The sequence below is a fragment of the Necator americanus genome, chromosome I, assembly GCF_031761385.1.
Source record: "Necator americanus strain Aroian chromosome I, whole genome shotgun sequence".
NCBI classification, from domain to species: domain Eukaryota; kingdom Metazoa; phylum Nematoda; class Chromadorea; order Rhabditida; family Ancylostomatidae; genus Necator; species Necator americanus.
This window is the reverse complement of record NC_087371.1, coordinates 920,728-946,653: the sequence shown is the minus strand read 5'-3', so window position 1 is coordinate 946,653 and position 25,926 is coordinate 920,728. Positions and strand designations below refer to the sequence as shown.

Below are 25,926 nucleotides of genomic sequence, written 5' to 3'. Positions count from 1 at the left end.
AAGACGTCTAGCTGAGAACCAAAAAGGCAGTCGTAACGTCAACTCGAACGAATCGACTCGCAACATCGCGCTCGTAGAAAAAAATAGGTCAAATACAGTAGGATCCATGAAATATTAGATCTTTCATAGAAAATTTGTTTTGGATTTTTTTCTAGTATTTTCGAAAAAAAAAGGATTTTGTTGAAGATACGAACACTTAGAGTGGTACCTTAAGGAAACTACATTTAACGTCTTTGACTTAGAAGTTTCAGAAACAATTTAATCTACGTAAACACGAAGAAATAAAGGAAATTTTTGTATTGTGCATAAACTAAGAGTTTCTAGAAACAAATAAACAAGTAACAAAAAGGGGTAAGAAACTCAGAGCAAGCGAATAACGCACGCATGAGAGAAATGATAAGTTACGGGTTTCTTACGATGACGTTTTTCAACAGTCGGCGAAGAAACTATCAAATTTCCCCAAAAACCCCATTTATATCCTGGTTGACGTTCCTCTACCGTAAAAAGAACACGCAGAGAGATAAAAAAATGAGAAAAGATATACATATAGATATAAAATGAGAAAAAAATCCAATAAAATTTGATGCCTCTTGTTAGGGGCAGCGAAGAAAACGATTGTTCTCGTAACTCAAGTAGTGTTTTTATTTTCAAAGAAATCTTTGTGTACACATCGTGAAAAAAAAAGGTTCCCCGTAGATTTTCAACAAAGGTTCTTCCAGAAAAAGGAAAAAGTCGAAATTCAAATTCAGATCTACCCGTAAAAAGAAGAAAAATTAGGGGAATAACTGCTCGATGAAGTCGTGAGGAGATAAACTCAGCGGCAGTTGGTCACCGACATCCAAGGTCGAAAATTGGACTGACGACGATCAATAAGCAAGCATTGACACAACATGCCTATTGCCATAAACAAATAAATGTATGTGTGCGTATGCAGTAGTCAACTGTCAAAATAAATTATTTTTGGAGTAGCAGCTGTATAAACAGCAAAAATGCAGCACAAAAATATAGAGAAAGAAGAAAAAACCCGATCACCTTATCCATGAAAATCACCAGGATGAAAAGTGGTCTAAGTGACACCCACGTATCAGCGCTATGTGCGATATTTTTGGGCAAATGACAGAGTGACGAACAAAAAAAAAAACAAAAACAAACAATAGGCTTATGATAAGTCGCATGTAAACAAGTCTATAATTTCCTTTCTTTTTTTCTATCCGAAAGATTTACATATCAAGTCTATTTCCTGAAAAAAAAGCAATCAAATCACGTTTTTATGGAAAATCACCATGCCTAACGACAGTGAATGATAGTGATGAGAAAGAAGTGATTGATGACGAAACGGTCGCAAACGTTCTGTGTATTCGTCATCTTTATTTCTTTATGAAAAACTTTTCGGAAATTTAGAAAAGTCTCATAAGCCAAGGGAACAACAACTGAAGTTACGATAGGGAAAAAAAGAAATGGAGAAGAGGAAAGAAAATAGAAATAAAAATATGAATTAGTGGATAACTAGTGGGCAAAAAAGTAGTGAAAAAGGATCGAAAGAGATCAAAATAAAGGAAATAATCAATGTTTGCGACCGATCACCGTTTCTTCTGGATTTTAAATGAGCTTTTTTAGACACGTGAACAAGATTTTTTCTACGGCAAGTATATTTCTAACTGATCTATTAGCAAAAAAATGATTTCCAGAGTTTTTTTTTCAGGGAAAATCTGCTGTTCCGATGTGATCGTGGAAAGAATCTTTAATTCAGTGAATTAAAACAGTTTATAAGCTTAGAAGCCGAATTTGAAGAAATCACAACATTAAAATGACCGTAAAATTTTATTTTAGAGAACTTAGATCCTTCTATGGAATTAATTACTTGGTCGAATTAGTTTGGTTTAATCTGAAAACAGTAACTTTATTTCAAATATAGGTAATTTCATTAAAGTTTTAATTTCCAGAAACGGACAGAATTACGTAAAGAAAAACGCATTAAGAAACTTTAGCACTTTTCGTCGCTAAGAGCACTTAGCACTCACAATCCATGAAGGGATCATTGAAATATGCCTGAAATTGAGAGGAAACCGAAAAAAAAAGAATTCGCACTCAATCCAAGTTTAGACGGAATTTGAAGGAGAAAAATCAACACAACGGTCCAGCTGGGCTTTGATTTCCACAAAAAATTACCTCATTTTCGTTTGTTTCCATTAAAAAGGGAAATTCGTCAATGAGGAACATCTCATCCTCAATGATTCCCTCTGGATAAGTTGGGATCTCGTGCTTGTTAAATATTTTTCGAGCTATTTAACAGTATCCGCACATATACCTCACCGATACCTTGCCAAACCCTAAATCCCTCAGCCCGAGGGTCAAGGTGCCTAGGTGTCTCCGAATCCTACTCGCATCTTACATCCAGCTATATCCACATTAGAAATGAGACTCCAAATAGTTCGACAAAATTGTGCAATTGCACTAATCAAAAATAATCACGAAAAAAAAATCACAAAAAGAACGTGAAAACAATCTCCACCGGTCTCTATGGGTCAGTTGCAGTGAAGTGCTGAGGGCGGCGAGTTCACCCTACTGGACCTACTGGACTCAGAGGTGAACAAGCGAAATCGATCTAAGTCAAGTAAAAATCACTCAAATATGGTTCCAGTCTGGAAATTTCTAGAAATTATTTCGATGCTATGATTTTCTTTATCCATGAGGAATGTTTTAGGTGGTGAAAACAGGAAGGTCTGCCGTCTGACGGCTGACCCTCCGTTTCAATCTCTCGCCAAATTACCAAACCAAAATTTACCGTAACTGCGCTTTTTTTCTCCTGGAATGGGAACGAAGTTACGATTAAAAAAAAATCGCATACCACAGTAATGTAGTAGTCTCAGATTTTTTAAAACGATTTATTCGGATAAAGATTGGGCGAGAGAGGTTACAGTGAATTTTGCGTTAATATTACCCAGAAATTTTCTGGAATGGAATTCAAAATTATACTTTTTTCTCTGGAATAATTAGTGTTTCTTGTTTCCATCCGTAGCTGTGTCGGATTTCATTAGTAGGCATAAAAAATGTTTCAAGAGTTGAAATATTTCTAGGATATCACTGAGGCGATCCGAAACTGATGACTGATTACTGGATTGTGGCAGTGCCTTTTTTTCCGGCATCTGCTATACCGTATGCAACGCATAATACTTGGGTCTACTTATTTTGCTTAGGAAAAGTCTCTAGATCCAGCGCGTTATGGGGAAACAGACAGATTTTCTTCGCAGGTCGTTAGTTGATCCGGACGGATTCCGGATGATCTTCCCAATGATCTTAAGCTCAACGTGATGATGTGCGCGTGGTTTTCTCGGGCGATTTTTCGGCGCCTCCTCGTTCTCGACGAGAACGACCAGCAATGTTTACCGTGTGTGTGTGTCCGTCCGTGTATCGTTAACATCTCAAGAGGTGCTTCACTAATAATCCACACTTGTTCTCTTCTTCCTTCAAAATGGCAACTAATTCAATAGTTTCATTGTTTAGTCGGTTTTTTTTTAACCTCATATAATTTTTTCTCTAAATTTTTATGTCACATACGGATGTGTTTCCGGTTACGGTTGTGATGAACCCGTAGAGCTGCTTAATGGATTGAAAAATCCGTCAACAACCTACCAATCCTTATTCTAACGTCCCCAATTTGCAATTAATCAACTTCTGTTTTTTTTTTTAATTTCATACTCATGGATATTAGAATCTTGAAGAATCCACTCAAATCTTGCCCTCATTACTCTGCACGACGTCTTTCGTCCATCGATCCTGCTCAGTACTAACTTGGATTTTCTGGAGCAGAAAAAAAAACACAGAAACCGCCTGCAGACTTTCGGTTGCATTTTCAGCTTAGCACTCACTCAGTAATCGTGTATTTACACAAAAGTTCAGTATTTTCTGACACCTATCTCATGTAACGACAGATTTCAGCGGGTCTTCCATATCGATCTCATACTCGAAAGAAAATTTTCAACTCTGCTTCCTCTCTTCTATTAATCAATAATAACGTTTTGACATGAATTTCCTGTCATCGGCAGTCACTGCGATCAAACCTAGGTAAGTTTGATGATCAGATATGTAAATAACGTGTACAAGATCTGGCTCGTTAATTGCACCGAGACTAATCAATACTTCGATTTTGTTTTTTAAAAGAGAATTTAAACTGGAACTACTTCAAAGAGATCACAAAATCTAAACGGTAGCCCCTCATCCACGCATCTGTGCGCTAAATATGGCCTTATAGTTACCTTTGGAGCGAGAATGAAAAAGAAAAGTTGGTACTTTCGAAGAAAAAAACTGTTCAAACGTTACCAGATGGGAATTATAGTCGGTTCCATAACCAATGGTGCAATTGCGTAGGTTGTGACGGTCGCGCTGGGACCCTCGCAGGCCCCGCCAGTTGAACTCACTACCGTGCCTCTTTGAGCGCAGCTTTCTGCCTAATTCCAATACAAATCAAGTCGTTTTGAGCCTACTATACGTAGACATATGCAGATGTTCAGAAAAAGTGGATAGAAAAGAAAGAAAGGTTCAATAACTCATGCGTAGTTTATAATCGCAACTAGCGGGTCCGCCATTCCAATAGGGACCTCCCTGACGCGAACACGATTCGCTAATTCAAGTTGCACGGATGCAAAATTATGATTGCAAAGGCCTTCGGGAATAACTAGTAATTTATAAAATACATATGTAATAATTATCACCAGTATAATTATAATAATTCTAATAATTTTTCTGAGAGTTTTTCTTCCAGACTTGATGATTCTGGTATCGATAGACTCAATTATTACTACTCAACTATGGTTATTATGGTGCTGTCAGTAACGATTACTGCTAAACAGTACGTTGGTTCACCGTTACAATGCTGGGTCCCAGCTCAGGTACGTTTTACAGTGTTGTTTTTTTTCGATTTTAAAAGTTGTCGATATTATCCATTTAAATTCGATCAATAGTGTTCATAATTGAAACATTGGCGGCAGTTTTGAGTGTTTAAAGGACTGACGAGATCTTCTCTGTTCAGTTTGATATTTTGAGCGCTTGGAATATCGTTCGCACATATTTCTTAGTCATTTTCTTTTCCTTCTCTTTTTTTTTCTTTCATTTGAAATGGAATGAAGATGTCAAGTATTTGAGCAGCACTGGGAACTTTCAAAGGAAAGTTCTCCTGTATTATTGAATGTTTCATTTGTATGTGTTGAACGTTTCCACATCCGCAAATAAGAGTGTTTTTCAACGATTGAGAGATATCGAGAGCTTGTTGACAGCTCGATCCGTGTCATGTCCGTTTGATTCACAAAAACTCTCAACTATTTACATTGTCTTTCATGAGGGATCTTGTAGCACATTTTGAGGAGAATTTCTGGATTTGCCAACCGAAGTGTGAACGCTATCCTTGGAATCCAAATGTTCAACTTTATGATTTCAGTTCACTAAGGCTTGGGAACAATATGCAGAAAACTATTGTTTTGTGTACAACACGTATTGGGTACGACCGGATGAGGATGTTCCGGATTCTGTAGATACGAGGTGAGCCCTATATGAATATGACTTGACTGTTTATATTCTTTTTCGTTAACTTTTATTTTTTTTTTCAAAGAGTGGCCCAACAGTTAATATATTACCAATGGGTGCCATTTATAATGGCACTAGAAGCAGCTTTTTTCTATTTACCAGTGATTTTTTGGAGTCAAGTGAGTAATAAATCCGGTTTAAATATAGAAAATCTTGTACGACTTGCAGTTGCTGCCGAAATTGCAGAGGTATTACCTTCTTTTTTTTTCAAATTCATCCAACGAAAAGACTATTTTCGTTTATTTCAGGACGCTGGGAAGGAAAAGAAGGTGAATGTGATCTGTACGCACTTACAAGACAGTGTTGCCTTACAACATTCTCGATGTGAAGGAGCATCGTTTTTAAGGCACATCACTATGTTCGGGCAGTTGGACGGCACCTATGTTAGCAAGTTCGTTTGGATTTCAACGAGCAGTTTTTAACGATCAAAAAACATGATCGAGTAAAAATATACCGTGTCAGTTGCGAGGAAAATGTAGTCGGGTGGCACTCGACCGCGTTGTTATTTCTGGAAGCTATATCTTCCTTTTCTTCCCTTAATTGCTTTACCCTGGATGCCCTTGATCCTTCAAGACTAATGCTTAGATTTTAAGGCGCCGATAAAATTAGTGATTCATATCCAGAAATAAGAGCGCGGTTGAGTGCACCCCAACTACACTTAACTCTTGGTCAACTGGGCCAAATGACGTGAACTGTGGCACGGAGGTGGACGAGAGCATCCAAGCGCTCATAAAGTCCACCACCATGTATTTTCGAACTAATTTTTGGTTGTTTTATAAGAGAATATAGGTGAGCACACTGTAAAGCAAATGCTGCCGTTCCGCCAATTATCTGTGTGTTTTTTTTTCTTTTAAATTTCGACATAAAGCTCAGGGGTGGTTGTCAAACTCCAGCTATACTCGGACCTAAACTACCTGAATCTCGGTTTAGTAAGCGGTTGCTCTCGAAGCGGCGCGTAGGAGCGAGCGACTGAGATTGAGGTGGGGCCTTCGCTAGCGCCATTCATCGCTGCAGTCCAGAGGGCACTGCGCAGCTTCAAGCGCAGCCGCTTACGTAACTGCACTGAGCTTTGTTTTTTTTTTAACAACTCGACATCACAGATGTGCGCACAACATCACATTTAGCAAGAGACCAAGTCAAATCTTGACAGGACCTAGCCTTTAGAAAAAGAGATAAATCATCAACATCAAAAAGATTAAACGGATTAAATATATTTGTTTAGTGTATACTTGCTAACGAAAATCCTTTACGTTATAAATCTGGCCGGGCAGTTCTTTATGATGAATAAATTCCTCGGACAAAATGATCCCTATTGGGGTGTACATATACTCAGCGATATTCTCACCGGAACCGACTGGGAGCTCAGCGGTAAGTGGTCGAATTATCAAGGGATAGCACCCTGGGACTACATTTAGAAATGTAAATTGATGTATTTTTAGGGAACTTCCCCCGAATAGCAATGTGTGACTTCCAGGTAAGAAACCAGTTTATTTTTCTTTTTCTTTTCCATTTTGTTTTAACACGACCTTTCACTCTTAGGTACGTGTTCTTGGCAACCTGCAACGATATTCAATTCAATGCGTCTTATCGCTTAATATGTTCAACGAGAAAATTTTCCTTTTCCTTTACTTTTGGTTTATTCTTGTTGGAGTAGCCACAGCCCTTGATACCATTTACCTAGCCTACTACACTAGATTTACGTCACAAAAAGTGCAATTCGTTCAAGGGTGAGCCAAATCTTCGTGCAAGCTTCACAGCATTTATTTGAAAAGATTCATTTCCCAGATTTATCAAAACGGCCCCGGAAGAAGAGACACTAATGGATGACTTCTGTTTGTTTCAAATCAACTCTGATACCATAGTGATATTGAAGATGATTAGTGCACACGCAAACGAAGTCATCGCAACTGACGTTGTTGAACAAATGTGGAAGAACTTCAAGTGAGAAAGAACATTGTAGTCTTTTTTATTGCTCATTGTGATGCTTTATGTCCACACGAAAACAGTCAGAGAGCTAAAATTATGCTTTTAATCACGAAAAAAAAAGATAATTTGGAAAATCGGCAAAGGAATGTACTTTTTTGTTTGTTCTTACATGTATCCACTTCTCACGTCCTGTCCCAAGTTAATAACCTTACTAAGAGTACATAATTGATTCGTTTTTTTAGGAAGCGACGAGCTTCAGTGGAAAATGATGTACCATACTCTGCGAAAAAAGGTGGTGATCTTAATGAGACAACTCCGCTAGTATTTGCATAATAAAATCATATATTCCGCTCAATAAAGCTCTTTCAACATATTATACAGTAACGGTGAATCTAAGACCTATGAGAAACAGATATTTTAATATATGGATATTAAAATCATGTGATTTCAAGACAACAGTAAAGCAGTGACCGTGTACTTGTAGTGATGACTGGAAAGGAGAAAAATAGGTCCAAACAGATCATTCTAGTATTTCACCATCTTCTACCTCTTCTTCATCAACAATAACAAGATCATCATCAGAAATTGTGCATTCATCCTCATAAAAAGTTGCGTCCGTAGATTCCTTCCACTCCTCATTCGGTATTTCTGCATTCCGATTGCGATAATCAGATTCTTCGAGCTCATCATGCTTTTCTACGGTGCATAACCGCTCTTAAAGACGTCAATCCACGTAGGCACTGCACCACCGACAATTCTAACTACAATGTTACTCACTACTAGAAGCAGAAGAACTTTGTGAAAATTCTGATCCGGCGCGTTTCCTGGGAACTTCACGACTTCGAGAATGCTTCCTTTTCTCTGCAAATAGGAAATTCTCAAGCAAATTCTCATTCTCAGCAGTCTGCAAGCAAATTGTAATGTATAATATAAATTGCCTTGTTCGAGACGATCATATTTACCTCTTTCGGATAATCTGTGTAAAGAGCGTCTATTGTTCCCATCACGACAAGCTCGATCAGGTGACCGTCGATCACTTGGTCGTCTGTTTCGTCTGCGAGATTCCAACGAGTAGTGACTTTTTGAAGACTCTTAAAGAAGGGGAAGAAAGCAGTAACAAGATTCGACAACGAGAATAAATTAGAATTAGAAGCACAAATCTACCTCCAGGTCTGGAACTTCTTCGAGCATCATGTCTTTTGAGTTCCTCTTTCACGGATTCTTTACCTCGATCGGTCGGTTTCTCTAGAATGGATTAACTGTCATCAAAACTTCGGTTCAAAAGTGATGTTTGCAGTCCGCGAAGGAGAAGGTGTACGTCTTACCAGCTGAAGTAGTTTCAAGACGTGAAGAACTCCTAGAATGGCTGGAGGATCCAGTGTGCGATTTGTTCGAAGCTGAACACAAAAAAACTCATAGGTGGAGATGCAAATGTAATGCAATCAAATAGAAGATAGTTGGAGTCCACAGAATTGTCACCTACTATGGATATGTTCCTTCACTTTTCCACTGTCCGGCTTCCGGTCAACATCTTTCTCCTTTCTTACGCCACTTTTATGGTCATGGTTTGATCGGCTGACTAATGAACGAGGCCTCTCATCCTTTCTTTCTTTTTTTAGATCCGATGCTCGGTGATGACTGCTGTTATCGTCCGCATCACGACTGAGATCTGATTCTTTGCTATTTCGATATGAATTCTCTTTCCCACTAGCTTCTTTTGAAGAGTGTCGGCTCCTCTGTTCTTCAACACCTTCAAGTAATTTTTCTGGACGACTGCTTGTGGTTTTCACCGAATTTCTTGAATGTTGACTTCGTTCTCTGGCAACATGTCGATCTCCGTTTTCTTTGATTTTCTCCTCGTGTTTAGAGTGAGTAACTTTTTCGGTTTCATCCCTCAATTTCGCGAGAATATCTGACTTTTCTAAACTCTTCCCTTCTGTATCTCTACTGCTCTTTTCACTAGTTCTGCTCTCTTCCTTACATTTAGACCGATCCCTCCTAGCAATTCTTTCTGGGACATCTTCATTTTTACTAGTTATACTGTCTTGATCCCTCAGGCGCTGATTCCGTTTACTTTCATTAAAAAATGAAGTAGATGCTAAGTCACTTAAGGTTTCATGATGACTGCCGAACTCTTCTGAACCGTCTTTCACTTCACACTGACCGCTTTCGACAGCATCAAATACTTCTGATGATTCAGTTTTAGTGGTCTCTCCATCCGTACGTTCGCAAATAGGCACGTTTTTTGAACGGTGTCGCATGCTGATTACCACTCTCTCCCTTTTCGTGTTGCTGTGCTTTTCTTTGATCAGTTGGGGAAGCAGACTTCCGGATGCGGCCAGATCGCTCTTATCCTTTTTACTTTCATGAGCCTAAAAAGGTAGACTCGTAGCAACTTCGATAATAATATACGGAATAATATGACAGCAATACCAATAAAACTAATTTCTAGGTCAAATGCCAAGAATAAAATGAGAAGAAAAAAGTGAAAATATAAACGATGAATCATAGAAATTCCTGTGCTTGAGCAAAACAAAAAGAAAGGAAACACTTCCCGGAAAACGTGGTCTTCTGCATTCCCTTCTACAATGAATATTCGAAAGGAAGGGGAAGAATTACCACAGTCGGAAGTCCATCACTGTTCATGTCCAGCTGGTTTGCGATTATCCAGTGATCCAATTCATCCAACGTATTAAACTCAATTTCAAGAGACAACCTTCCTCGAAACACCTAAATAAGTTGCTTAAAAACTATTTAAGTAAAAATCGAAACTACAGTAGAGTCAAAATTAAATGAAGTTTGATGCAGTGGCGTGAGTAGCCGCACTTGAAGCGGTTCGGTGGACTATAGCGGTTAGGATCAAGTGAGACCCCTTGCTAACACCATTGCTGCAGTTCTCGATGGTCCCATCTTGATTACAAGCGCTATCGCTACCGCGCCGCTTACGCAACTGCACCCTGCTTCAAGTCGCTTTGACCTGACTATACGAATCAAACCATGAAGGTTGCAGAAGATACTTAAGGAGACTTTCAGAATGAAAACAAATGTAGCTCTTGCTGAAAAAAGGACCAAAATAGAAAAAGATAAAAACCAAAAAACGAAAAAAGAACAAGGAAAGAAAAAAGAGGAATTAGGGCGCTACCTTGATATATTTTGGAAGAACTCGGTGTTCTTTTTGAGGTACGAATCGGAACAAACAAGCAGGACATTCAATGAGACCACTAGACTCTAACCTGAAAAGCATCAAACGACTCACGGCAGACAATGAAAACAGCATAAGAGATGACAATTTACAATGTTTATCAAAACAAAGCATTGAAAACTATAAACACCAACTTCCGTTGAAGCGTAGTGTTCTCTTGTTTAAGTCTGTTGATTTCCCCACGTGCAGTAATAATCAGCTTTCGCATATTACTGGAGTAGACTTTCAATTTCTCGTCGAACTCACTCTGTTCCTAAAAACACACACCTCTAAAATAGTAGTGTAGGTCGAACTAGACGGCTAGAAGGGAAGTCCTCGAGATATAAAAAAAGAATTTACGTTTACTCACCATCACATTCTTTGGACAGGAAGATTGAGCGGAAGAAGATTTCATCTTTCGAGACTTCACTGGACTGCCTAAATTGAAAAGCAATCAGCTCCGAATGTGTTTAATCGGATGGGCGCATGACATTATCGATTGGGGAAGCGCAGAGAGGATAGTAAGTATGAACCTGAGGAGAAGACGCGTCGCGCTCATTCGATTCAACATATTCGACGCAAAAACTCAACTATGGTCATTTCCAACACTTTCAATCGTAAAAAGCATAAATTCTAGTCTCTCCGAAGAATTTTTAAATGTGGAATCTATTAAAAGTAAGGTAAAGCAGTCTGGTTTAAGAAAATCAGCGAACCTAGTTCTTCGAATATCCAGTGATCATCAGGTACGTCACAACTGTCGTCATCAATTTGAGTCATATCCCTGAACATCCACAAACTAAGAAACCAACATCAAAATAACTTTCAAGTTCCTCGCAGTTTTAAAGGAACTAGCAAAACAGACCCCACTAACGATATTGACAGTCAGCGAATAACGGCTCATTCTGGTCCTTGTTATTATGAAAAAATACCTCTATTTTAGTAGAAAACAAAGGAAATGGAAAAATCCTACGAAATACCTTTAAAAGTACTTTTAAAAGCGCATATTCGCGGAAATCCTGACGTCGACCGCAACCGCAGCCAACATCCGTTCGCCTATTTGCATGTGATTTGCGTATGTACCTCACCCTTGACAACGAACTAATTTGTAATGTTCTTTGTTGAATTTTCGCAGTGCTTTCAATAATTCACATCGTTCAACCACGTTCTTTAAGGGCATCTTCCCCAAAATTCGAATGAGCAAACCACAGCGAAGAAAAGGAAATGTCCAGGTGAATCTGGCTGAACCTCAAACTCGTCAATCAGTTTTTAGAGGCACGCGTAGCACGAAAGAAGCCAATAAAAGAAAGGGAGAAGCTCATAAACACTGTTAAAAAGGAGTCCTTGTTTTGTTCGTTCGGTTTTTTTTTTTGTTCAGATTTTCATGAACATTGTAGTTCCTTACAACCTATTTAGTGCTTAATCCTTAATATCCTTAAATTGAAACTCTTCTGACTGTCTAGTAGAGATCTTCCTAGTATTTAATTCTTTTCAGTCTGCTAGTAGCGCTCATGCTGCCGCACTTCTGGAAAAGTCAGGACAACCCGTCGGATTTGTCGGATTCGATACTGGATTCTCTAATGTGTTCGAGGCGGCTGCGGCGGCGAAATCTGGATCAGTCGGTCGTGAAATCGACTCAGATGTTGTGCTTATATTTCGAAAGTTATCCAAAAAGGATCCTCAAACCAGAGAGAAGGTAGGCGTTGTCGTTTTTCACTCTCGAAGCATTTCAAAGAAATTTTCTTCAGGCTCTTCGCGAATTGATTGTTTCCATGAAGGAAAAGAACGTGGAGATGGTTGAGTTGTGCTGCAGTCATTACGCAGTGATGATGGACAAATTGGCGCTGGTAAGCGCTACAGTGAAATATTCGGGAATACGGGATGTGTACAGGATTCTGGTCCGATTGTTTGTTAAAGTTCACCCAAAAAAACAAATAATACTCAATACTAGAACCAGCTCCGAAATCTAGTTTCCTCTTTCTTCGCTTTATTCGTTTGAATTTTGTCCTGTTCCCACTTATAATTTCTAAAACCCATTGTATTTCAGGATGGAAGTCCAACAGTACGAGTATTGTCATTGCGAGCCGCGTCGCTCTTCATTTCGACTTTGAAAAAGGCGGCTGAAAAACATTTGAAGGCAGTAAGTTATCGTTTTTAAAGATCCTTATTCTCTGCATGAGTTCACGGCTTCTCTTGTTTCTCACTAGATCTTGTTTTATCTTAATTTTATTCGAAAAGGCTTCCATAAATTCCTATTCTTTGGTATTTACTTTGTTCTTGAGAGGGCAAACAAGTTCTCCTCTGCAGTAATTTCAAATTTAATGTCCATAGCATGCACCATTTCCAGTGAAATTTCTGAATATTGTTGAGTACTTTTGGAAAAATCTTTCAGATCATGCCTTTCATTCTATTCGGAACCTGTGATTCAAGCCTTTCCGTTGCAAATCAGGCCGAATCGGTACTTTCTGAGAATTTTCCTGGCGAGAAGACACAACAAGCGTCTTCAATATTTGCCGTCGCCACTGCGAATATTGCTATTGATATCATAGCTGAACGGCATTACTTAGCACAAGGGCAGAAGTAAGTCAGCTGTATTCTTCTAAATGTCCTTTCAACTAATTTTATACTGCTCCTTGCCTTCTGGTCCAGGTACGACTGTGAAGACTCTCCGGAGCAGCGTTTATCGCGGCTGACCACGCAATGCTTGTTAACACTCGCTCGCCTAGCGCCGCTCTCCTCGTCAAACCCACGGCTCGCTGAAGTTCTCGAGGATTTCTTCAAGGACACAGCTATAATTAAGAAACTGGTCAAAGGCAATGCTTCGGTGAGTGCATAGTTTACAAACGTGTGCTGTGACAAAGGAATTTATAGTATTTTAGGTGAAATCAGCTCTGCTAGGGGTATGTCTACAAATGAACGACTGTGTACCGTTGTTTCTCGAAACTCCGCTAGCCAATTGGGTTATATCTAGCCTGGATTCGCCTGATTCTTCTGTTGGTACTAGGGCTTTTGAAGCATTCATACGAATGGGATCGGATGATAGGTGAACTTTCTTTCCATTTTTTTTTTGAGAACCTTATTAGTATGTTATTTTTTTTACAGATTTTTTGAAAAATTCAATGTTCAAAAATCTGTGATCCCTAAACTTTTGTCTGTGTTGAGGAAGAAAGAAGTGTGAGTGGTTCTTTTTCTTTGGCGCATATTTTTTCTTTTATTTTCTACTTTTTCCTACATCTACAGCCAATCTTGTGCGGAACATCAATGGGTGATTTTTTTTTACAGACACTGGCGCCATGTGTATCAATTCTTCCTACCTAGCTATGCTCTTCTCATTCCGCGTGTTAACGATCAGCCAAAGTTCATTCATTCATTCTTGGAATCGTTTTTGGATGGTCTTCCTTTTGAATCTAGTGGATCTATGCAGTTCTGGGCGAATTCTTTCGCTGAGTGTTTAAAATACACTTTTTCTAAAGATGAGTTGATCGCGCAGTGTTCAGAGACGAAGTTAGTTGAGCTTGTGAGTTGAATTCTAGTTGCCAAACGTCAGCAGCAACTGTCATTGTCATTGTCAGGTGATACAAAGCGTAGAACAAATCAGCAATGGAACGCCTGACTGCCAAAAACCTGTCGTTGAATTAATACAATGGATTCTGGAGAAGAAAGTATTGTCGGAAGCGAATTCGTTGTTCTTACTTGATTCTCTACAGCTAAACCTCATAAATAAGGTTGGTTCTAAACGAATTGACTTTTAGCATAGCAAGGTTCCAATTTTTTACTTATAGCGACCGCAGAGTGATGGCTTGGGCGCATTGCTGGTCGCCAGCGCTTCTTGGTGTTTGCGTGCTTTTCACATCGCTTTATTGAGGGTTCCTCCGCTTCACGCGGACTTCGTTAGCCCTCTACTATCTTGTTCTGATGACTATTTATCATATGTGGATAAGGTAAGGACCGTGTTCTCTCCTTAAAATCTTTTTGCTTTCACGTTGTGTTAAGAGTTGTTTTGTTTTTCCAGAATGTAGATATCATCTCATTGCTCAAGAAAGAAACACAAGTGTCCTCCGAGTATGCGCGAGTGGTGCTGCGCGTTTTACGAAATAGTCCTAGCCGTTTCAAAAATCTGGATGTAAGCGCTTTTACTGGGATTCTCTGTCTCTTTTTGGTAGCTGGGAGTTTACGTTGTTTACAGCTATCAACTGCAAACTTCACACCATTTTTGCTCCCGGAATTATCTCCAAACGATTGGCCATTGGTTCTGGAGTCGCTTGGATCAGAATTGGTCCCATGTTTGAAAAAAGTCATTTTGCAATGGGAACGGACGGTTGATCTTAATCCCGCCAAGAATGTTCTGCAGAATCTGGAGGTTATGCTTACCACTTACTGTTATATAACAGTAATTCATTTTTCTTGCCCTTCATTTTAACGGTCTATGGTCATAATAAATAGGGTATAATTTGAGCTCTTTTTGAATTCCATGCTGCTACAGGTCCAACAACGTGGGGCGGTTCTCTCAGCATTCCTCGAACAGGAAAATTTCTCAACTTGTTTCATCGCGGAGTTGATGAGGTCGCTGGAAGTAAGTGAATTTTTGGATGCAATTCTGGTCGCAATTACTTCCGCTAACTTTTCTTGTTTTTAAGTTACCAGAGGAACTGACTGCCGAGTTCTCACGTCTATTGTTCCGAGCCATCTTTTTCTACGATGTGACTGATGACGGCACGCAAATTGTTTATTTCTTCAGTTTTCCGGAAATTCACAATTTCTTTCACTTTTTAGAATTGGATTCGGTATTGAAAACACTGTCTCTATTTCCACCCTGCGAAGTGCTTGTGCGGAATATTTTGGACACGTATCTGAAAGAATCGAGTGACCGAAAGATACCCAAGCGATATTCACTTGTAAAGTAAGATTTTCTCTACGAACGATTATAAAGATAGATATAAACATCGTAATTATGCACAGTCCTGCTTATTTTTCTTCACAGGCTGCAGCGGATTGGAATAATTTGCTCACAATTACTGTATGAAGACCGGCGGTATCTTGCTATTCTGCCTTCACAAAGCGATCTTCTCTCACTACTAGTAACATTTGACTCTTTTGTGAGTTTTTCTCGTAATTCTAATCTTTGCATGCCTATTTTCACTTCTAATATTCAATTTATTGCAATTTTCCTTGATATACTAGATATAGGTTTTCTTTAGATATTTTCTTTTCCTTAAATATCTGGATAGGTTGTAAAACATCCACTGTTATCTTTTTTATATTCTGCAAGCACAACTACTACTGCATTACGAAGCATGTCCTGACATCATACACCAAACCACCTCAACAGCTATCAAGGAATGATGTTTAACATAAAATAATGTGAAGATCATCGTACTGATAAAGGTAACATTCTTTGTCAAATTATGTAAGCTGTTGGCTACTATTTAAGCAGTCGGTTTCATTCGTGTTTCCACTTTCTGAGGAGCACAATACCAAGCTGCAAACAGCTACCAAAGAATGAAGTTTTGGCATAAAATGACGTGGAAGACGTCATCTCACTGATAAAGATAAAGTTCCACGTCAAATCGCGCAAACTTTTAGCTCAAAACACTCATTCGTTTTCGTTCCCTACACAGTGTAGACACGATTTGAAAGTGGTATTCGAAGAATGGGTTTTCGTGTTGTTTCTCTCTAACAGTTACGGCAGAATAATGTTTAACATGAAATGACGTGGACAACATCATCGTACTGATAAAGATAGCGTTCCACGTCAGATCACATAAACAGCGTGCTACTATTTAAGCAGCTGTTTGAACGTGTATATCCAGTTTCTGAGGAACAGCGGAGCCGAGTAGGTGGAGCTCAACGCCGAAAGTAGTTACAACTATAAAACTTTTACAACGTCCCTAGCTTTACGACGCCGGCACACCAACTCGACGCCATTGGACCCGTCACACCCCCTTCTAAAGGTATTTGGTGCCGGTGGACCCGTCGCACCCCCTTCTATAGCAATCCGACGCTGTGGACCCGTCGCACCCCTTCTATAGGTATCCGACGTCGTGGGACCCGTCGCACCCCCTTCTATAGGTATCCGACGCCGATGGACCCGTCGCACCCCCTTCTAAGGCTATCTGGCGCCGATGGACCCGTCGCACCCCTTCTATAGGTATCCGACGTCGTTGGACCCGTCGCACCCCCTTCTAAGGCTATCTGGCGCCGATGGACCCGTCGCACCCCCTTCTATAGGTATCCGACGTCGTTGGACCCGTCGCACCCCCTTCTAAGGCTATCTGGCGCCGATGGACCCGTCGCACCCCCTTCTAAGGCTATCTGGCGCCGATGGACCCGTCGCACCCCTTCTAAGACTATCTGGCGCCGATGGACCCGTAGCACCCCCTTCTATAGGTATCCGACGCCGATGGACCCGTCGCACCTCCTTCTAAGGCTATCTGGCGCCGATGGACCCGTCGCACCCCCTTCTATAGGTATCCGACGTCGTGGGACCCGTCGCACCCCCTTCTATAGGTATCCGACGCCGATGGACCCGTCGCACCCCCTTCTAAGGCTATCTGGCGCCGATGGACCCGTCGCACCCCCTTCTAAGGCTATCTGGCGCCGATGGACCCGTCGCACCCCCTTCTATAGGTATCCGACGTCGTGGGACCCGTCGCAACCCCTTCTAAGGCTATCTGGCGCCGATGGACCCGTCGCACCCCCTTCTATAGGTATCCGACGTCGTTGGACCCGTCGCACCCCCTTCTAAGGCTATCTGGCGCCGATGGACCCGTCGCACCCCCTTCTAAGGCTATCTGGCGCCGATGGACCCGTCGCACCCCCTTCTATAGGTATCCGACGTCGTGGACCCGTCGCACCCCCTTCTAAGGCTATCTGGCGCCGATGGACCCGTCGCACCCCCTTCTATAGGCTATCTGGCGCCGATGGACCCGTCGCACCCCCTTCTATAGGTATCCGACGTCTTGGACCCGTCGCACCCCCTTCTAAGGCTATCTGGCGCCGATGGACCCGTCGCACCCCCTTCTATAGGTATCCGACGTCGTTGGACCCGTCGCACCCCCTTCTATAGGTATCCGACGCCGATGGACCCGTCGCACCCCCTTCTAAGGCTATCTGGCGCCGATGGACCCGTCGCACCCCCTTCTATAGGTATCCGACGTCGTGGGACCCGTCGCACCCCCTTCTATAGGTATCCGACGTCTTGGACCCGTCGCACCCCCTTTTAAGGCTATCTGGCGCCGATGGACCCGTCGCACCCCCTTCTAAGGCTATCTGGCGCCGATGGACCCGTCGCACCCCCTTCTATAGGTATCCGACGTTGCCGTGGACCCGTCGCACCCCCTTCTATAGGCTATCTGGCGCCGATGGACCCGTCGCACCCCCTTCTAAGGCTATCTGGCGCCGATGGACCCGTCGCACCCCCTTCTATAGGTATCCGACGTCTTGGACCCGTCGCACCCCCTTCTAAGGCTATCTGGCGCCGATGGACCCGTCGCACCCCCTTCTATAGGTATCCGACGTCGTTGGACCCGTCGCATCCCCTTCTATAGGTATCCGACGTCTTGGACCCGTCGCACCCCCTTCTAAGGCTATCTGGCGCCGATGGACCCGTCGCACCCCCTTCTATAGGTATCCGACGTCGTGGGACCCGTCGCACCCCCTTCTATAGGTATCCGACGCCGATGGACCCGTCGCACCCCCTTCTAAGGCTATCTGGCGCCGATGGACCCGTCGCACCCCCTTCTAAGGCTATCTGGCGCCGATGGACCCGTCGCACCCCTTCTATAGGTATCCGACGTCGTTGGACCCGTCGCACCCCCTTCTATAGGTATCCGACGTCTTGGACCCGTCGCACCCCCTTCTAAGGCTATCTGGCGCCGATGGACCCGTCGCACCCCCTTCTATAGGTATCCGACGTCGTTGGACCCGTCGCACCCCCTTCTATAGGTATCCGACGCCGATGGACCCGTCGCACCTCCTTCTAAGGCTATCTGGCGCCGATGGACCCGTCGCACCCCCTTCTATAGGTATCCGACGTCTTGGACCCGTCGCACCCCCTTCTAAGGCTATCTGGCGCCGATGGACCCGTCGCACCCCCTTCTATAGGTATCCGACGCCGATGGACCCGTCGCACCCCCTTCTATAGGCTATCTGGCGCCGATGGACCCGTCGCACCCCCTTCTATAGGTATCCGACGCCGTGGACCCGTCGCACCGCCTTCTAACGCTATCTGGCGCCGATAGACCCGTCGCATCCTCTTCTATAGGTATCCGACGCCGATGGACCCGTCGCACCCCCTTCTATAGGTATCCGACGCCGGTGGACCCCTTCACACCTCATTTTATAGCTTCCTAGCTTCGAGGCATTAACTCGACGCCGGTGGACCCGTCGCACCCCTCATTTTGAATTTCGTGACTGACACACACACACACACACACACACACACACACACACACACACACACACACACACACACACACACACACACACACACACACACACACACACACACACACACACACACACACACACACACACACACACACACACACACACACACACACACACACACACACACACACACACACACACACACACACACACACACACACACACACACACACACACACACACACACACACACACGCGCGCACGCACACACACACACACACACACACACACGTGACAGAATAAGCCCGTTATTATATAGTAGATATAGGTTCTTTTTAGACTCTCTTTTCCTTAAATATCTAGATAGGTTATAAAACATCCACTGTTATCTTTTTATATATTCTCCAAGTACAACTACTACTGCATTACCGAAGCATGTCCTGACATCATACACCAAACCAAATTGTGTCCTATTCTCGAGCGAAAAATAGCGAATGTGTTGTTATTGCTGAAGGTGCTTAAGAGTTCCGTCATATTGTTAAAGATCGAAAATGACGTCACTGCGAACCACGGATTGTTTTCTGAAACGCCGGTCGACATTCATCGAATGGAAGTTCCAAGCAGTGAGGATGAGCTGATCGATTTCATGGAGAACATTGCTCGAAAAGCAGTTATCTATCTCACCATAGATTGTGAAGGTGAGGATCTTCGAGTACAGTATGCTTAGAAGAACTGCAGCAGGTTCGCGTTTTTCTAGCAGTGAACTGCCAGTGATTCTAAAGACAACGCTGTTTATACTCATCCTGTCATATTCAAGACAAAGCCCACGATACATCGTTAGCATTTGCTGCGGCGGTTGTACCGGCGGTGAACCTAATGTGCGATACTCGATGGAAGTGTGTGCCTCGTTCTGAGGTGTTTACTGATTGTAGGCAGCGATGGGAAGAGGTTTTCCAGGTACTGGATAAATTTCTTTTGACAATATCACCAATGTTTTTGTTTTTGCTGTCATTTTGCAGAAGACGGCTCTGGCTACCTATCGAGCGGTGTCAGCCCTAGTCACTCTGCCCTCGGCTCCCGCATCAGCTCAGCTGTGCTTACGCATTCTCTCTGAAAGCGGTGCATTTCCAACATGTAACAGAGACAAAGAGTGGAATGTCCATTGGCATTGGGCTACATCCAGCAATTGCTCACCTCTACAGTTGGGACCAGTGGATCGATGGATAAGCAGGTTCTTTTTCTTTGGTATACGAAATTGGTCATTTCAAAACAGTTCCAAACAGTGTATAGATTGATTATGAATGCAATAAGAACGAAAATGAATTGGAAAAAAATGGAAAAAGAGTAGTACTGTAGATTTATGCTGCGATTTCTGCTGTCCTGACAGGAAGATCTGCTTGTTCACGTTAGGGTAAGATAGAGCAGAAGTACCCGAAAGTTTAATTTACAAAGGTTCCTCATTGGAATGGGTCTGCTGTTAATTGTTTGTTCAATATATTTTCGTTATCATTAGGGGCAATTTTTCAACGTTATTGTTTTTACATTCACATGTTTTTCTGCAAATGTTTGCATTTAGGTACCACACAGAGACTCCTCTAGAATTTTTAACGCATGTCTACGAATATATACAAACAAATGCATCAGAATGGCAAGAAACAATGTTCAATGCAAAGTTAGTGTCATAAATTCGTACTACAGGTGGATCCTACGTGGAAAGTTCCGAGTATGATTAACATAAGATGTTTTAGTTCACTCGACTCTCCATCGTGGCGCATTAGCGTGCTTTGCCTGCGGGCAGCTACCAGCATTTTCGAAGACATAAGCCTCATCTCGTCTCTCCCGCCTGAACTCCTTGACTTCGTTATGTGTGGATTAGTAACAGCTCTAGATGTAAGGATTTTTTTTTTCAAAAATGCAGAATTTGTGGAATTACTTTGCAGAATTTACGCGGCTGAAGTTTTTCAGAGTTGTGATGAAACCATGGGAGCACAAATTCCTAATGGGAGCAAATTGAGCGCGTTAGCCGGACTAGCCTTAAAAATGTTTGCAAGGTGTGCACAAACAGCATGTGGTCGCTTCTGTAACTCACTGGATACGGTAAGAGCTCGTTCGAGATTTGGAATTTGCGATTTTTTCTTAAATTTCTCATTATTTTGTTAGGAATGGCCCAATTTCTTTCTTCCTACGATGTCAAGAATTATTGTACGGTGGTTTACATTGTTAAGCGCTGGTATGTTTAGTTTCGATGAATTTCTCTACGATCAAATGTCGGATTTGTACAATGTGTTATAAGTAGAGAAGAGTTTGTTGCTTCTCACATGTACAGAAAAAAAATGGCATTTTATTGCGCTGCAAATAACCTCACTTCTATACCTTCCAGATGACAAACCAATATTCTTCGTGCGATCGCTAGTAGAAGCCCTACTATTCCTCAAAGAGCTCCCAGATGACCTATCACTGAAGAAGAAACTCTGTCCTGAGCTGGATAAGTTCGGGTGGGTTATGTTTTTTTTTTCTCATGCCCATTAAAGGTAGTATACCACGACATTGAAGGTGTTGGGATCTCTCTGTGAATAACTAGAACTCTTTTGTTGAGGTGTAGTTAACGAGTACAATCTCGATCACACTCAATTCCCTCGAACAATCCAAAAAACGACGCGGGAAACGGCGCTGCCGATGGAATTTCCCGGTGAGGCACCAAGGAAGGTGTCCGCCGCGTCTGCCAGCTCGCGGAAGAGGCTGTGTCTGCAGCCGTTGATTGTGCTCGTTGGCAGACGCGGCGCGCTTACCTGCTTTCGCAGACGTATCAGGTTGTTAGATGTCTCGTATGGGGATTAGGTACGGCAGAGCTCTTTCCTACACCACTTTTCTGGGCAATCAGGAGGAATTGAGTGTGAGAACGCCCGAACTCGTGAAGTACACTATTAGACTTACCAATTCCTGAAAAGATTCCAACACTCTTAATTTCGTGGTGTGACGCTTTCAAATATGATTTACAGGTACGACGCCATGCATCAAACATTAATTATTCACTCGGAAGATCTGATAGTGTCTGACTCTCCTTTTATACGATTTGCAGCCCTACACGTTTTGAAACTGTGAGTGATGTAATTTTTAGCTCGAAATTACGGTGTTCATAATATCGTTATCCTGTTTTATCTCAGAATATCCCCGTTAATGTATAGACAAGAAAACGAGCAGTGGGCAGAAGAAGAGAAGGTACGTTTTTTTCTCTCTCTTTTGAATCTTTTGAAGATATTGTCGTCCCAATTGTTGTGGGATTAATTTCAACTTCAGGTTAGTGCGTCGGGGCCACGTCGTCTAGTAGTTCCCGACACTTTAACCCGACTCATCGATGATACATCTGGTTGGCCTGCCATAATGGCCTTTGATGCTGCACTCGTTCCACTAACGGTGAGGACTATTGTTTTTTTAAAGGAAATCGCTTTCAAGAAGAAACAAAAATTCTTTACGTTCACGCTTAGTTCCATTTTTTAAAGGATGTTTACTTTTTCTTTGTTGGTTGTGATCTCTTTTTCTTCTTAAGATATAAGTAATTTTTTTCTTGAAGAACAACATTTCGTCGGACGAAGAACGTGTTGCATATTGCGATGTGCTGCTACATCCTGTTTCCACAGTCCTACCACAGATTTTGGCACGATGCCCGGAAGATATACGTAAGTTGCAGTAATTTTATGTGTCTGGTGACATTCTAGACTTCAAATCCAACTTCTCTTCTGTCAAAAGTAAGAATGTCGGATTTTCTATTCCGTTTGCTTCTCTATACATGTTCGGGAGAAACGTAACGTTCTACCCAGGATTTATTTTTTACGCAATTTCTAGGAGCGAACTTGTGCTACACATAATTTTAGGGCTATTTGACAGCTCTACCGTCTTCAATGTTTTTTATCTTTCTTTTTTGGTTTTTTTTAAATCGTTGTCTTTAGTAAAGTGTTGTCCAAAAACAACCTAACTCAGACATTCTCAAATTTTCTGGTTCTTGACGGAATGTCACTGAAAATTAATAAGTTCTAGGAAAGATAAAGGAAAAAAGAACACGATAGATACCTTTTTCTAGGTTTCTAAATTCAAAAACTTAAAACATTGGGGATCTATAGATTCTGCTGCTCTAGAATTCTTCTGGACACCACTTTTGATCCTTTTGGAAGATTTTGAAAAAGGACAGACCAAGAGGTTTGAAAACTGAATGCTCGCTTTTTGTGAAAGCAAGACAAAGTTTGAAATGAAAGTAACACCTGTATACGTTTCTTGCGAGAAGTTGTGTGAGAAAAGTTTCTGGTAGAACCGCACACAAAGCACTTTTTTCCGCACCGGCGAAAAATACGAAAACTATAAGGTTGAGGTGCATCTTACCTCCGCTCCTTTTAATTACCGTAATTATAGCTTCTTCCAAGGAACGCGAGTACTTTGTGTCAGACAAATTCCCATTTTCTGTCAACGTATTTGAGAGATACGCAGCAAACTTACTGTATCGGTAATTTACTTCATTTATTACTATTATTTAACGGACTGCTAACTGGTATTTGTGAGTTTAGAACACTTGGATGTTTGCCCGCTGTTGTACGCAACTGGTACGCTGGGCTTCCTAACACTGGAACACAAATTGTTAGCAGGTATTTTCGTCTTGTGCTTCCACATTTATATGATTTCGCTGGAAATAAATTCCTCTAGATACGTACGGTATTACGTTAGCAAATTGCTGGTAGAAGCCGAACTCAACAAGGTGAAAATGGCCAATCAAAGTCATCTGAAAGCAGACAAGTCGTTAAAGGTAGGCTATCTAAGAATTTTTTTATGGACCTGAGGCATATTTTTTAGACATTATAATAATTATTTTTTGCCTTTAGTTATTTACGATAAGTTATACAACACAAATACTTCAGATAAGATGAGATGTGGATGTGCGTTTGCAGATTTTGAGCTGTGGAGTATCTGCGCGAGTGTAACAACTGAATTGTTCAGATCCGTGTAGTTCCTGTATCTGGTGAAGTCATAGCCGAATATACCGTAGAAGAGACAACAATGCGGTTGTCGATAGTGATGCCGGTGGATTGGCCCCTCTCGGTACCCGCAATACAAATAGACAAAGCTATAGTACCGTCAGAAAAAGTGAAGAAATGGCTGCTACAGTTAACCGCTTATTTATACCATCAGGTAGGTTAGCTGTTGGTTAGAAATAGTTGTACCACACTCGGACTTCTTCTTTTTTTGATCCTTTAGAATGGTTCTACAGTGGAAGGAATAATAATGTGGAGAAAGAATGTGGATCGTGATGTGGAAGGAGCAGAAGCATGCACTATTTGTATGATGACTATTCATTCGACTAACCATCAGCTACCGAAGGTATGTGACTGATTGCAAGGCATAGATAACTTTAATTTTTGCTCTAGATTAGTCTAGAGCATTAAGATTTTCTTTTTCTTTTTTTTGCAAGATCTCTCTTAGTTTTCGTACACGATTGCACCTAAAGCTCGAAGCTGTGGCGGGTCACCTTGAGAGAAATTCATGAGTCGATTTTTTAAAGAAAAGAATTACACATAACTCGAATATGCGACAGTTGCAGTCGTGAGTAGTCCTTATGTGGCCATCCACCGATACAGTACTATTACTGTTCTATCAGGACGTGCAGGGTGATCATGTTCATCCAATTATCGATTGCTGTCGTGATTTGCGCTGCTGATCACTTGAAAATACAAAATAGTTGGTAGCAAGTTCTAATCACAACTGATTTAAACTCTTCTTTTCTTTTTCTTTTTTTTTCCTGACTTTTTTTCTATATTTTTGAACGGCTCTAATTTTAGGTGAGATGCCGACAATGCAAGAACAAATTCCATTCGAACTGTTTGGTAGGTTTCAGTTGAAAAATATCTAATAACACTTTTTCGATTCGTTTTTTGTTGAATTCAAAATTTCTCGTAGGAAATTCCACAATATTTCAGTACAAATGGTTCGAATCTAGCAGTCAATCCAGTTGTCCTCTATGCAGAGCAAATTTCACGTAAAAAAGTGATAGTTTATATTTAGGGTTGTTACAGGTTTATTTTTATTCTGTTTTCTAATGATTTATATATACCAGAATGGAGTTGCTACATCCAAAATGATTTTATTGTTATTATTAAGGGCGTACGAATAAAAATTACAAGCAAAATCAAATACTAGAATAAAAATTACAAATAAAATCGAATACTAGAACAAAAATACAAATAAGAAGCTTAAGAATGAACATAAATATCAGAATATCTCAAATTTAAGCAACAATAGTAGTAATCTCCTTCGAAGCATATACTCAATTGAGCGCTTCTGCTTTTCATATTTGAAAATTTAAAGAGTGATCATCATTAACCATTACTCTAACTTTTAAGCTTCTACAGTGCTATGTAAGTGTAGCTAATGCCACTAACTGCAGGGCAGCGGAATTACCAGCAGCAATTTTCCCCGAGGATAAGTTGTGGGTTTCTAACCAGACGCACCCATATTACTGCTATTTCCGGAAGACTCGGCAAATTTCACTTTAAAAACTAGAATCAGAATTTGAACTTGTAAAGAATTTGTGCAGCCCAGAGAAGTTTTTGAAAGATTGTGAAGCTGATACTCGGTCAATGATCCGAGTTTCACTAAGCATTAAATCACAATCGATTTCGTTATCATCTCGTTATAGTCTCAATATTTTGCGCAGATTTTTAGCAAAAGTGATGTGAATAACCAAATTGAGTATAATTCTATCGATTCTATACCTATTACAATGGTAACGAAAAAATAACGTGATCAAACTGTTTGGTTAAGGCTCAACACGAGTAGTAAACATAAACATTCATAATGAAGAATAACAAAAA

The 25,926-nt window shown here is 41.3% G+C and overlaps 3 protein-coding genes across 5 annotated transcripts; 2 read left to right on the top strand and 1 right to left on the bottom strand.

Annotated features, from left to right (window-relative positions):
* Positions 1-4,024: 4,024 nt before the first annotated feature.
* RB195_004106 (uncharacterized protein) lies at positions 4,025-7,839 on the top strand (the record flags this gene model as incomplete). Its single annotated transcript, XM_013438873.2, has 10 exons — positions 4,025-4,065; positions 4,763-4,889; positions 5,435-5,535; positions 5,606-5,768; positions 5,829-5,971; positions 6,803-6,948; positions 7,020-7,054; positions 7,120-7,307; positions 7,366-7,521; positions 7,749-7,839. The coding sequence occupies 10 exons, from the start codon at positions 4,025-4,027 to the stop codon at positions 7,837-7,839; spliced, it is 1,191 nt and encodes a 396-aa protein (XP_013294327.2).
* A 40-nt stretch (positions 7,840-7,879) lies between these two features.
* On the bottom strand, positions 7,880-11,464 carry RB195_004105 (uncharacterized protein; the record flags this gene model as incomplete). 2 transcript variants are annotated; one of them, XM_064179029.1, is made up of 12 exons in its annotated part: positions 7,880-7,996; positions 8,054-8,220; positions 8,284-8,367; positions 8,469-8,597; positions 8,671-8,751; positions 8,832-8,903; positions 8,990-9,878; positions 10,126-10,236; positions 10,649-10,739; positions 10,843-10,961; positions 11,058-11,125; positions 11,401-11,464. In XM_064179029.1, 12 exons carry the CDS (start codon positions 11,462-11,464, stop codon positions 7,880-7,882), a joined length of 1,992 nt encoding a protein of 663 aa, XP_064033087.1. The 2 variants fall into 2 exon arrangements, with proteins under 2 accessions (XP_064033087.1, XP_013294329.2); XM_013438875.2 differs by lacking the exon at positions 7,880-7,996 and having other exon boundaries at positions 8,027-8,220.
* Positions 11,465-11,642: 178 nt separating this feature from the next.
* Positions 11,643-25,095, top strand: RB195_004104 (uncharacterized protein; the record flags this gene model as incomplete). Of its 2 annotated transcripts, XM_064179010.1 has the most annotated exons (37): positions 11,643-11,759; positions 11,860-11,916; positions 12,180-12,380; positions 12,433-12,531; positions 12,732-12,824; positions 13,077-13,264; positions 13,334-13,508; positions 13,564-13,727; positions 13,787-13,858; positions 13,967-14,201; positions 14,257-14,409; positions 14,467-14,625; positions 14,697-14,807; positions 14,871-15,044; positions 15,168-15,257; positions 15,322-15,397; positions 15,458-15,584; positions 15,666-15,780; positions 19,617-19,770; positions 19,890-20,029; positions 20,092-20,303; positions 20,649-20,744; positions 20,821-20,962; positions 21,038-21,169; positions 21,233-21,302; positions 21,453-21,567; positions 22,072-22,170; positions 22,237-22,291; positions 22,370-22,486; positions 22,644-22,749; positions 23,477-23,567; positions 23,629-23,706; positions 23,765-23,864; positions 24,056-24,247; positions 24,314-24,436; positions 24,895-24,939; positions 25,033-25,095. In XM_064179010.1, 37 exons carry the CDS (start codon positions 11,643-11,645, stop codon positions 25,093-25,095), a joined length of 4,536 nt encoding a protein of 1,511 aa, XP_064033086.1. The 2 variants fall into 2 exon arrangements, with proteins under 2 accessions (XP_064033086.1, XP_013294331.2); XM_013438877.2 differs by lacking the exon at positions 11,643-11,759 and having other exon boundaries at positions 11,881-11,916.
* Positions 25,096-25,926: the final 831 nt, after the last annotated feature.